At 44.9% G+C, this 13,755-nt stretch overlaps 1 protein-coding gene across 4 annotated transcripts in view; it reads left to right on the top strand.

Moving 5' to 3' along the window:
* Positions 1-13,755, top strand: part of SUSD1 (sushi domain containing 1) — a 112,548-nt gene that overhangs the window by 81,618 nt on the left and 17,175 nt on the right. For 3 of the 4 annotated variants that reach the window (XM_036022051.1, XM_036022050.1, XM_036022052.1), the window contains exons 13-15: positions 2,593-2,689; positions 5,851-6,109; positions 10,727-10,766. In XM_036022051.1, the coding sequence (XP_035877944.1) occupies positions 2,593-2,689; positions 5,851-6,109; positions 10,727-10,766 (396 nt within the window). The remainder of the gene's footprint in view (positions 1-2,592; positions 2,690-5,850; positions 6,110-10,726; positions 10,767-13,755) is intronic. The other variant, XM_036022053.1, reaches the window with a different exon arrangement.

Below are 13,755 nucleotides of genomic sequence, written 5' to 3'. Positions count from 1 at the left end.
GTGTGTTTATACACGATCTAGAAGTCTAATGTTTTAGCTGGTCTTCCCCACCAAATAGGTACCTATCCACCAAGTAAATAATAACCACAGCATCCACCCTCCATCAGTGCTGGGGTGTCACTCTTTTTATTCTGGTAAAATGTATGTGACATAAAATGCACCATTTTGGAGTCTTCGGGTCAAGATGAAGGTGTAGATAAACACACTTTGCCTCCTTGCACAACTAGAGCAAAAATTACTAGACTACAAACCAAATATCTCCCCAGTTTGTCAGAAAGTTGAGCTGCATGGACGTCCAACAACCAAGGATTTAAAGAGGCCACATTCATCCAGACGGATAGGAGGGTCGGAGTCTCGGAAAGGTGGGCAGGAGCAGAGAGGAGTGCAGACAGGAGTGGCATGGAGAGGGGGTGGAACAGGCAGTCCCACACTCACGTGTGGTGGATAAAAATTAGGACTGGGATCACTTGCTCCTGAGGCATCCCTCCTGATTTTTATCCACCACATGTGAATGTGGGACCACCTGTGCCTGCTCTGCTGCTTCTGCCCCTGCACCACAACACATCTCCTTGCCTCTCTGCCCTGTCTCTGCATCTCCACTCCTCCTACCTGTCTGCACGAATGTGGCTTCTTTAAATCCTTGGTTGTCAAACTTCCATAGAGTTCAATTTTCTGATGGTTCTGGGTGTTATCTGTTTAGAGATTTAGTTGTAATTCCTTTTCATGGTTGTGCAATGAGGTGAAGCATGTCTGCTTATGCCTCCACCTTGACTAGCGTGCACAGAGCCACAAGACGGTGAAGCGGGTTGCCCCACTCTGGTGATTAGCGAAGGCTCTACCCAGGATAATTTTACAGCGAGTCAAAGCAGCTCTACCTAATACATAAAAACAAATACAGGGAGGCTACCAAATTGATGGCCCAAATGAAAGAACAGAATAAAACCCCAGAAAAAGAACTACATGAAATGGAGATAGCCAACCTATCAGATTCAGAGTTCAAAATACTGGTGATCAGGATGCTCAAAGAACTCACTGAGTATGGCAACAACATAAAGAAATAAAGTTTACACTAAGTAAAATAAAGAAAAAGCTACAGAGAACCAACAGTGAAGAACCAATAGCTTCCTTCTGAAGCCAGGATTGAAGTCAATGATTTGGAACATGAAAAAGAATTAAACATTCAACCAGAACAGAAAAAAGAAATAAGAATGCAAAAAAAACAAGGATAATGTAAGAAGAGTCTGGGACATCTCCAAACATGCCAACATCCAGACCATAGGGATGCCAGAAGAAAAAAAGGAAGAGCAAGAAACTGAAAATTTATTTGAAAAAATAATGAAAGAAAACTTCCCTAATTTGGTGAAGGAAATAGACATGCAAGTCTAGGAAACAGAGAGAGTCCCAAACAAGATGGACTCCAAGAGGACCACACCAATACACATCATAATTAAAATGCCAAAGGTGAAAGTTAGAGATCTTACAAGCAGCAAGGGAAAAGTAGAGCGTTACCTACAAAGCAGTTCCCATAAGACTGTCAGCTGATTTGTCAAAAGAAACTGCAGGCTAGAAGGGACTGGCAAGAAGTATTCAAAGTGATGAAAAGCAAGGACTGACAACCTGGATTACTGTATCCAGCAAAGCTACCATTTAGAATTGAAGGGAAGATAAAGTGCTTCCCAGATAATGTAAAACTAAAGGAGTTTCATTATCACCAAGCCATTATTATATGAAATGCCAAAGGGCATTCTATATGAAAAAGAAGATCAAAACTATGAACATTAAAATGGCAATGGATTCACAGCTATCAACAACTGAAACTAAAAAACAAATTAAGCAAACAAGCAGAACAGGAACAGAAGCACAGAAATGGAGATCATGTGGAGGGTGACCTGTGGAGGGTTATCAGCTGGGAGGGGGAACGGGGAGAATGGGAGAAAAGGTACAGAGATTAAGAAGTACAAATTGGTAGGAACAAAATAGACAGAGGGGTGTTAAGAATAGTATAGGAAGTGGAGAAGCCAAAGAACTTACATGCATGACCCATGGACATGAACTAAGCAGGAGAGGATTGCTGGCGAAAATGTGGGTGCTGGGTGGAGGGGGCCAAAGGGGAAAATTGGGACAACTGTAATAGCATAATCAATAAAATATATTTTTAAAAATGTACCATTTCAACTATTTTTCAGTACATGATTTATTGGCATTAAGTACATTTACAGTGTTATCACCATTACCTATTTCTAAGATGTTTTTATCACCCCAAACTGAAACTTTGTTGACCATGAAGCAATAACTCCACATTCCCTACCCACCCCCTCAATCCTTGGCAACCTCTAACCTATTTCCCATGTCTATGAATTTGCCTATTACAGATATTTCATATAAGTGGAATCATACAATATTTGCCCTTTCGTGTCTGGCTTATTTCACTTAGCGTCATGTTTTCAAGACCATCTCTATTGTACTATGTATTGGAATATGCTCATCACTCCTTCCATTATAACTTTCCTTTTGATGGCCCCACAAGGACCACCTTCTTCGTGCTTTTACTTATCCTATCATACTCTTTTCTTCTTTTCCATATGTTTTCAGAGCCTCCCCTTCCAGAAGTAGACTTTTTCACCGTGCACGGAGGGCCCCTCCCACGCCTGAAGCTGAGGAAGGCCCAGGAGAGCAACGGGCCAATCAGGTCAGTGGCAGCCCCTTTCCCGCAGCTGCCCAGCAATTCTCATGGAGTGTTTTGGAATCTCTGGGTGGTAGCACTTGAATAGTTGGGCACAGACTGGACCCTTAATTTCAACCAGCACCTTTCCAAACAAAGAGAGAGACTTCTAAAGGGCCACAGACCAGCATTTGGGCGGCTTAGCTCTAGAACTTAAATCCGTGCCTTTGTTCATCGGCGTCGGCGATGTGCCAGATGTTATCCTTCACACGCCCATCTCCACGTGTGCCTGGTGGAGCCAGGAGCATCGTCCCATTGGCCAAAACCAGAGTGTATTTTCCCTTATTTAAGGACAGGTGGCTTCTGAAATGGTCCTTTGGATCATTCTTTTACTGCATTCACATATTGAGTTATGGGCGAAATTCCACATAGTTAATGACTGCTTCTGGGATCCCGGACAGTAGCAGGATAGCAGGAGGGGGAGCGGTAGTTTGGAGGACGGCGCTGTGTTCAATTAAGCACTTTATTTACAGAGGTCGTGGTGGAATTACCAAAGCAGAATTATTCCCTTTTTTAGAGAGGAAAAGAGAGGTTTGCCTGTAGAGATGGGCAGCTTGCTGACGGGAGTAAGTCGAGGAGGTAACAGTGACCTTGCTGCCTTTGACTAACTGCTGTTGCCTATCTCTCTTGACCCGGTCAGTCTGACGACCCTTCAGCACAGTCAAGGCAGAACCAAGTGTGAGATACTGTAAAAAGAACATCTGGAGATATTATCTGTGTGTCCATTTATAATGAAACTTAGGGTTTTGTTTTTTTTTTTTTTTTTTGTCTTTCCATTAGTTTAAGTTCAGTAAATGCTCAAAGGTCTTTCCAGGAATGGATGTGGCCTAAATTGTTGTTTCTTGATTCCTGACAAGTGCCTGGAATGCACTGTGATTCTATTGCTATAAAGAGAACAGAAGTTGTGATATCACTTCCTGAGGGGATTTGCAAGAGCACATGTGGTACTTGGGCCAAATAATGACATAAGGCAAAAAGAAAAGCCGAATGACAGTCAGCCCTTGGGACTCATGCAGACCTGAGCCTCCCAAACAGGAAGTGGAGATCTGTGAGTCATTCAAGGAAGGGTGGTGGTGAGAAAGAGGGGAAAAGTCCTTCTGGAACATCCACGTTTCCAGCAGCCATGACTGCTCCCCTAAAACATCCTCAGGGTGAATGACCAGCAGGCGGGTGGGGTGGTCACCTCGGCCCATGTACTGTATCTGATTTGAACTGCGGGTAGCAGCGTGGCCAGTGTGTGAGGCAGGCATGAGCCTGCTCTGTGCATTATTGAGAAAGGGCAGTGGCCTGGGGCACACGGTGAGGCCGGGGCTCTGGACCGAGGCTCTCGTCCCCCGCTTGGTGAACTTGGGTGGACAAGGGCCTGTTCCTGGGCTCCCTCAATGATGGTGTTGCCCACACTTGAGAGATGGCAGGAATCACCTGGGCTGCTTTATCAGCAAGACAAAGTCTGAGAGTCTAGTCCTGGAGATTTGGATTCAGTGGGTCTGGGATGGGGGCTAGAAATCTGTATAATTATCCGGAAGCTCAGGTGATTATCACACTAACTGGGGAGACGGCTTTCTGCCACGTGAATAGTGCCTTTCATGGGCGATGTACAGAGTCAAATAGTTCAGGAGAGCCTTGGCTTTGCACTTGAACACCACCACTTACCTGGAACGATGAGAGGGGTTTGCAGATACGCTTATGGACAGGATGGGGCTGTGGCAACATTTACTTTCTTCCCTACAGCCACGAATCACAGGGACACCTTCGAGCCCCAGGAAAGTGTGTTGTTATAGGTCATCCCTTATAGGCAGTGGGTGCTTAATAAATGTTGGCTGGTGATGGCAGTGACAACTCATTGTCCTGCAGGCTTTGTCCCTTTCCTAAAAAAAGCCTTTGCCAAAAGTGAACCCAGACTTTGTGGAAATCGGGGCCCCAAGGACACCTGTGACGCTCAGAATGGAGACTTGCCAAGTCTAACACATGCTGTGGGGGAGGGCTCCCTTTGCTCAACCCAGTGACTTGTGGGCCTTCAGCGAACACTAGGTATGTGGAATAGGATGGGTACATTTGCTGGTAAAACAGGATTATGTGGCCGAATGAGCTTTGGAAATCCCCCTAATGGTATCTTGTGTTCATGCATATTTTTCCTCTTTACTGAAACTTTAACTCAGGACACATGAGTGGGGAGTCGGCCATAGCCAGAGGCCCGTGTAAGGACTTGCAAAGATACGGGAGTGAATCACTCAGGTTCCTGCTATCAGGCCTGATTGAGAAAGCAGCTGTTTAGACAGTGACTAAAGGCAGAGGCAGGAGCTATATCCTGAGTAGATGGTAATAAAAAGGGAGGCCTGATTCATGCTCAGTGAAATTTTGTTCTTCGGCTCCCTTTCACTGACAGGTTTTCTGTTTGGGGGGATAAATAAGAAAACACATGACAAAAGGGCACCTGATTGCCAGTGTGTGTCTGTGTCCACAGTTAGGAAACAGTTTCACAATATGCCTGTGACATTTTGCCCTTCCGGCTATTTCAGAATGTCGTCAGACTGGATTAACCCGTGGTGCCCTTGCACTCCTTGCTTCTCGTTGATCTCACATGAACTTCAGTATCACTCTGCGAACTGCGGGAAATGTCAGTCACATGAGTTCCATGTTAAGCTACCATGTGATCTCCTGGAGCCTTTTTGCAGGCTTAGTACATGAAGTCCTGTGGGCAGCCAGCCTCCATGTGACTGCTAAACCCTTTCCACAGCTGGGCTATGTTTGCCCACCTGAAAACCATGGATTAGGTCAACATTATGGCGTGCACGCATGCCCAGGGCAGGCAGCGACGTGTGTGACAACTTCTGTCAGCTAAAGAGGATGTCCTTGGCACCCAGCAGCCAGAGCTCAAAGACATCCCTCCCCCTGGCTCATCTGGCAATAACACTGTAGGTTTAAAACGGGAGTTCCTTGACTGCCGGAGCTGTCAGACTAAATCCCACATGGGCAAGGGTTTTTTTTTTTTTTTGTTTTGATCCAGTATTGTATGTCCAGTGCTTAGAAAAGTGCTCATCTCATTGCAGCCACTCAATAAATAGGAGTAAATGAATGAATGAGTCCCACATGCCAGAGTCTGATAGACATTTTCTTTTTCCTTCCAGTTCCTATCAGGTGTTAGTGGTTCCCCTGGCTCTCCAGAGCACGTTTTCCTGTGATTCTCAAGGGGCTGCCTCGTTCTTTAGCAATGCTTCTGATGCCAATGGATACGTGGCTGCAGAACTGCTGGCCAGAGATGTTCCAGAGGAGGCCATGGAGATAGCTGTTGGAGACAGGCTGTATTATGGGAAATATTATAATGCACCCTTGAAAATAGGGAATGATTATTGCATCATATTGCGAATCATAAGCGAATGGAATAAGGTACATTTCTTTAAAAGCTCTTATGAACTCTCTCTTTTCTTCCTCACATGAAATTTGAATATTAGAATATTCGTTTTTCCATCATTTGAGATGGACACTGCACGCAGTAACCATAGGAATGTGTTGAATCCTTTGCCTTTATAAAGGACGGGCAGGCGAAGCCTTTCTGGAGGGCGATGATCTGAACTTCGTGGGGGACCAGGCTGGATCAGCATCGGGACTGACCTGGTTTGGGTTCTTCCTCTTGAGCTTCACAGATGCCCTCATTCTGGCACGCTGCTGAAACCCAAGTTGGAGAGGAATCTCTAGGTCTCTCTGTCACTTCCCTGTCCTCTAGCCAGGCTGCTGCCTCCCCTCCTTCTCCTGAAAACGGGAGAGAGGGGCAGATGCAGCTCAGTCCTGCCATCGCTGCCATGGCTAGTGGGTAGGCCCTCCTCTCCCCTGTCCTTAGTAGGGCTGTGTTCTTCTAGCAGTTTCCCTTCAGGAAGCATAGAACCTACTACTCATCACATAATGAATACACATAATGAGCTGGACAAGCAGATTAGCAAGAGCTGGATCAGTCAGTCAGGGATGGAAGATCTTCTGGAATAACCATTGTGTTGGTTGCCCTAGGAGAACTCTATAGGTTTTGTGGAAATTCATGTGGATTGGTCATCGAAACTGGGAAGAGTATGTAAACAGAATAGAAACGTCTCTTGACTGATGAATTTGAGCCATGTCGAGTATAAGATTCATCGCATTTTAAAACTGAGACCCTCCATTAAATTCTGGACAGGACACAAGTCTAATGTGCCATTATCATGTTTGATGTTAAACTAATGTTTACTTTTAAGAATATGCCCAAGTAGCAGAGAGGTCTGATAGTGTTTTGTGACAGTAATATAGGAATGAAGAATTAGAAGGTTAAAGCCCAGGATATAGTGCCCTGAACTTGTTCAAAAGGTGTTTATGGCTTAGACAAGGGCTTCGTGCCGGAGAACCGCCTGAAGGCCCTGGATGGCGTAGACACGGCACTGAGGTACAGTCCGAGTACAGCCCGGAGGTTATCAGAGAGCCGCTGTCGCAGGCCGAGACGTTGGTCTGGAAGAGCCTCAGACCGGGCGTGGCTGCCATTCGACAATACCACAGACTGGGTGGCTTCAACACCAGACACGTATTTCTCACGGTTCTGGAGACAGGGAGGTCCGAGATTCAGGTGCAGGCCTCTTCGGTTCCCAAATGAGGGCTCTCTTCCAGGCTTGCAGACAGCTGTCTTTTTGCTGTGTCCTCCTACGAGAGTGAGGGAGCTCTGATGGCTTCCTCACCTCACGTGGGTGCTAATCCCATCACGGGGCCCCGCCCTCATGCCCTCGCCTGAACTTAGTTACCTCTCAAGGCCCTACCTCTATACATAACATCGCATTAGGGTTAGGGCTCCACCTATGAATCTGGGGGGACATAGACATCCAGTCTATGACAGAGGGAATAAAATGGGAGGTTATGATAAAAATCCTAGTGTACGGGAAACTTCCCTGTAACATCATTGTTACCTCTTTTTCACACAGCTGAGTAGAGCACGTGCTTGGTCTTTGGGATGCCAAAGGAGATGGACAGGGTTTTGAAAAAATTTTTTATGTGGACTTGTGTGCTTGAATTGGATTTAGTTCCCCCCTGGGTTTCAAATACATTAGTGTTACAGTCATATTAAAATCAGTAGTGACTTATTTATTTTTTCTTTTTAAAACAGCATTATTGAGATACAGTTCACGCACCATGTAATTTACCCATTTAAAGCATGCAACTCTGTGGCTTTGTAGTGTACTCCCAAGGTTGTACAACCGTTATGCCCATCTAATTCCAGAACGTTATAGTAGTGATGTATTTCTAATTGTGGTAAAATACACATAACATAAAATTTACCATCTTAATAATGTTGAGGATACAGTTCAGTAGTATTACATACATTTACATCACTGTGCAACCAATCTCTAGAACTCTCTTCGTCTTGCAAAACTGAAACTCTCTAGCCATTGAACAACCCCTGTCCCCCAACAACACCCTACCCTTCTATTTCCTGTCTCTGTGAACTTGACTTCTCCAGGCACCTTATATAAGCGGAATCTGTAGGATTTGTCCTTTTGCGTGATTGTCATATTTCACTTAACACAATGTCTTCAAGGTTCATCCATGTTGTGCATGTGTCAGAATTTCCTTCCTTTTTAAGGCTGAAAATATATCATTGGATGTGAGCACCAAACCTGGCTCACTCACTCAACTGTGGATGGACAGTTGGGTTGCTCCCATTTATTGGCTATTATGAATAACACTGCCATGAACATAGGCATGCGAATATGTCTCTGAGTCCCTGCTTTCAGAATACTTCGGTATATGCCCAGAAGTGGAATTTCCACATCACGTGGTAATTCCATTTTTACTTTTTTTTTAAGAACTGCCATGCTCTTGGCTGGCGTAGCTCAGTGGATTGAGCTCGGGCTGCGAACCAAAGTGTTGCAGGTTCGATTCCCAGTCTGGGTACATGCCTGGGTTGCAGGCCATGACCCCCAGCAACTGCCCATTGATGTTTCTCTCTCTCTCTTTCTCCCTCCCTTCCCTCTCTAAAAATAAATAAATAAAATCTTAAAAAAAAAAAAGAACTGCCATGCTGTTTTCCACAGCGGCTGCATCATTCTGCATTCCCACCAAGGGTTCACAAGGCTGTCCTTTTCCCCACGTCCTCTCCAGCACTTGCTGTTTGCTGTTGATAATGGCCATCCTAATGGACGCGGGGTGCTGCCTCATTGTGGTTTGGGTTTGTGTTTCCCTGATGATTAGCAATGTTAAGTATCTTTTCATATGCTTTTGACAATTTGTATATCTTCTTTGGAAAAATGGTTAAGTCCTTTATCCATTTTTAATTGAATTATTTCTTCATTGAGCTTTATGTATTCTGGATACATAATGTATTCTGCTCTATGTATTCTGGATATTAATCCCTTATGAGATATATAATTTGAAAATATTTTTGTTCTATCTATAGGTCAAGTTTTTAATCTTTTGATACTGTCCTTTGAGGCACAGAAATTCTTGATTTTTATGAAAGTCAATGTTTTTTTTTTGGCCCTTGCCTTTGCTATCATATCCAAGAAATCACTGCCAAATCCAATTTCATGAAGCTTTTCCTCTATGTTTTCTTCCCTCAAAACCACAATGTTTTGATTACTGTAGCTTTGTAAGTAAAATTTGAAATCAGGAAGTTCGAGTTTTCCAAGTCCTTCATTTTCCCCCCTTTGTGTATCTGTCCCAATGAATAGTATTACCATGCTCCCAGTTGCTAAGACAGAAATGTGAGAATAATTGTCTTCTCCCTTTTTCTTATTTTCTTATCCAATCCATCATCATGGACATATTATGTCAATTCTGTCACCTTAATGCTCTTTAAAATCACTTCCCTTTCTTCACTAGCATTGTTTAGTCTTCAGCATCTGTTGTCTGAGTGTGGGTTTTCTAACTCATCCTCTGGTCCCGTGTTCTGCCTATCACCTTTCTCCATGCTGCTGCCAGAAAGGGTTTTCTAAAATGCAAATCTCATCAAGGCGCTTCATTTTAATGAGCTCCCTTCTTCACCTGTCCCTGCCAATTTCTCTCTTTTACTACACACAGTTCCCTAGTAACTGCCTTGCTGTGTGTGGCCTTTTTTTTTTCTCCATTGTCTTGAAATACACCCTGCACTGATGACTCTTACATATTATCTTTTGTCAGATGGACTTGATGCCCTTAGCATCAGGCAAAGTTTCATCACCATCAAAACCTTGTAGGCATTTTAAACTTTCCCCAGAATTTTTCAGTGTAAATATTTTGCATAATTTTTAAATAAAATAAAAGTGCCCAAGGCTGTCACTTGAAAGAGAATCTCAGTTGAAGTTGGAAAATCTTTCTCTAATCCCTGCTATTCAGTTTCCTCTGGGGAATCTTTTGCTGCGTTTTATCATAGACAGTAATCTCAGCATTCCTAACAGACAAGTATGCATAAAATAACAACAGTCGGGGAGGAGAGGAGAAGGCATTCCATTCCAGTGAGTCTGTGAGTCTCTTTGACCACGGATGAGCTTTCATATGTGTTCTCTTTGCTTTCTCCCTGGTTCTTGGCTACATTTTTGGTAAATGGGGTAACCAGATAAGTATTATTACCTAGATAGGTGAAGTATTACTCTATGCCAGGAGTTCTCATAACCTTGTCCATCACATGCATCAAAGCTTCCTGCTGAACCTGGGTGGGCCCACAGAATCTTTATCAACATCACTCCCCAGGCAGTCAGTGCCAGTTGCTCAGAGCTGGCGAGGGCAGTGAAACTTCCTGCCGTGCCCGTTGGTGCCCCATAGTGTGTGCCCCATAGTGTGTGCTTCCTGAGGTCCGTGGAAAGCTGTGGAAGTGAGCCCTGAGGTCACACTTGCCAGTCCACTGACCACTTGGTGATCATGTGGCTAAGTTGGACTATGTTGGAGCTAGATGAGACGTTGAAGATGTTGTAGTCCAAATGAAGGGCTAAACCCTGAAACTCGGAGGGCTGACATGCGCTGTTCCAACCGGCAGCGTGTGCCGTCTCCTTAAACATGTTGCTGTGTTTCCCTTTGTAGGTGAGAAGGTGCTCCTGCGCAGTCTGGGCTCAGGTGAAAGGTAAAACCATTTTCTGCCTCGAGTGCTATCCTCATTTCTATGTCCCATCTGCAGCACCAAGTTATGTTAATGAGATTTCTTTTGAGATTATCACCGGTGACAGAAACCCATCTCGTATTAGCTTAAGCAAAGCCATAGCTGAAAAGGACGGGGGTTGGGGGCTGGGAGCTTACGGAATCCCTACAAGAGCAGCATTCCCAGGGCCCCAGGGACTGGGGCTTTGGACTTGACCCCGTGAGTGGGATTCTCCCTGTCTGTCTCTTATCTCTGCTCTGCTTCTAAGTGTGAGCGGGCCTCCTTTCCTTTGACGATAAGCCATGTCATGGGGAGGGAGGTGTACCAGCTGCCCCAGCTTAGCAACCTGAGGAGGAACAGAAAGTATTTCAATTCAGGGAAAAAGTCTTTTCTCTTAGGTTACGTGACTGTCTGTTGGATGCATCACTGCTAATAGGCGATAGGATACTATGATCTACTCTCCTTGGGTTTGGGGCTTATTCATATGGCCAGTTGGAGGCAGACCAGTGTGACTGACAGCCCCACCAGGGCTGCAGTGAGTGGGGGACATGATCCCCTTCAGGAAAAGAGGCACAGAAAGACATGTGGGCAGGCCAAAGCAAAGAGCTGCCACATTCCCCCACTTTCAACCATTTGGCTGCTTCGCATGTAACACACATATGTATACACTATTAAGAAAGATACATTCCAGTAAGAAAATGGAATTGCCCTCCATATAACCAAATTTGGAGCCCCAGTGCAAGATAATTCAAAGGGGGGCCTGTTACTACACCCAGCTCTAAACCAAGATTCCTGGGCATGGTCCTTTCCTCTTGATCTAATCCAGATGGGCTTCTCATGATCTGCTGAGTCATCTACAACTAAGTGGCAACTTCAGCCATTCTCAAACCACAGTACCTAATCTGAAGAGAAAAACAGTGAGTGGTCTCGCTTAGAAAGGAGGAAGAGATAGAGGACTGTGCACTGGTCAGGGGGCCCGTAACAATGATGGACAGGAAAAGCCAGCCTCCCCTGCCCTGGCAGTGGAATGGGTCCCTTGGTCAGTCCGTTGGGCTGCCTCGGTCTTTCTGCCCCATGAGAGAGTACCCTTGTCCGTTTCCTCCAAAGCCACCCAGAGCGATGCGGCCTGGAGGCCCTCTGTGAGTGCTGTGCTGTACAGTTTAAACCTTCTGCTCCCCCACATGCACCTCTCCCTGCGGGGGAATTGCCCTTAGGGATTGAGCAACGCCCCGCGACCTTGGTTTCCGGGCTGGGATTTCCCTCGCAGTGCCTTTCTTTCTTTAAACCAAAAGGCACCCAGCCAGCGGATTTGATTCCCAGAATTCTGTTAGTTTGTAGCTAATACCAGAAATCTTGTCAAGTTTATGACCTTTGAATCAGGACCTTTTCCTTGTGGTTTATGAGTCCTAGCAACAGCCTGAGGAATTCTGCCCTTAGCCCGCAGTCTCAGTGTAACTCCTTACATTCCTTCCCTTCCTCAGAGCAGCATACAACAATAGGCTGGGGTGGTGAGGAAGAGCTGATGTAACCTGGCTTCCAGGAGGATTCCAGTAAATGGCATGTTACAGCAGGGGATTCCTTACCCTGTCAGTGCGGGGTGCTCAGCAGGGAATGTTTGAGAGGGACCTGGGGGATTAGGCTTCTTTCTTCTGTCTGCTTATCCCCTAATCTTATTTCCCCACTTTTTATCTCTACCCACCCCCATTTCATCATGGGTGGAGGACTTGATTTTTCAGTTGGGAAGGCATGTTACCTGACCACCGAACCATGTCTGATGACGTATTGTCAGACCACCAGGGCTTCTCTCTTCTTTCTTGTATCTGCAGCTCCACTGAGATAGAACTGGCATATAATTAGCATGGCATTGTATATGTTTAAGGCGTACAATGTGGTATACATGTACCTTGTGAAATGATTACCCCAATAAGGTTACTTAACACTGCCAACATCTCATTATATATATTTGTGTGTGTGTATGTGTGTGTGTGTGTGTGTGTGTGAGAGAGAGAGAGAGAGAGAGAGAGAGAGAAAACATTTAAGATCTATTCTCCTAGCAACTTTCCAGTTTATAATACAGGATTGTTAACAATAATCACTAGATCCTCAGAACTTGCTCATCTTACAATAGGAAGTTTGTCCCCCTTACATCAACATCTCTCCATTTCCCTGACCCCTCAGCCCCTAGCAACTGCCATTCTAGTCTCTGTTTTGATGAGTTTGCCTTTGTTGGATTCCACATATGAGTGAGGTTCTATAGTATTTGTCTTTCTTTGTCTGACTTATTCACGTCGCATAATAAGTGAACACCTCTCCCAACAAAGGCGTGTGCTGTTACCTTTCCGTGTGCAGAGAGGCCAAGCCCCCTTTCTTGGGTATAATGAGGGCATAAGAAACAACCGTACATTTCAACATCAGGAAATTTTTTTCTGCTGGTCTGTTTCCTAAAGCTTAAAGGGTGAGAATGGAGTTGCCACAAAGAAAAGAGTTGCTTTTTCAGAAGAATGGGGCTGTGCAAGTACCCCAAGCAGACCCAGAAACAATCACTTCCAGATTTCACTGCTTTCTGCAGTGGTTTGGTATGATTGACAGACACTCAAACTGGATGGAAGTGGCCAAAGAGCTGGCTGCATTCTACTGTGATTAAGTTAAACAGGAAGGATTTTGCCTTGGAAATATCTGAGTGCCTTTTTCCACACTCTCAAATTAAGAACCAACGTTGAGAGCAAGTTTGAGCCTTTGAATTCAAACGATTGGAAAGCTGGGAAGGTAACAGAACACCCATGGTTATGTCAGAATTCTGAAGGGAATTCTAGCATATGTTTTCCTATGTACATAATTAACCCGGGCTGTGTACTGACCTCCTGCAGTTTCTTCTGTGAATGGGAGAAATTGTTCCATTCCACTCATGCCAAGCAACAGCCCCATTCTTGACCTTGCCCCATCATGAATTACCGTGTTTACCTTCTGCAAAGTG

Source organism: Phyllostomus discolor, chromosome 3 (assembly GCF_004126475.2).
Source record: "Phyllostomus discolor isolate MPI-MPIP mPhyDis1 chromosome 3, mPhyDis1.pri.v3, whole genome shotgun sequence".
Classification (NCBI taxonomy): Eukaryota; Metazoa; Chordata; class Mammalia; order Chiroptera; family Phyllostomidae; genus Phyllostomus; species Phyllostomus discolor.
The sequence above is the reverse complement of the archived record's forward strand: the minus strand, read 5'-3'. Positions and strand labels throughout refer to the sequence as shown.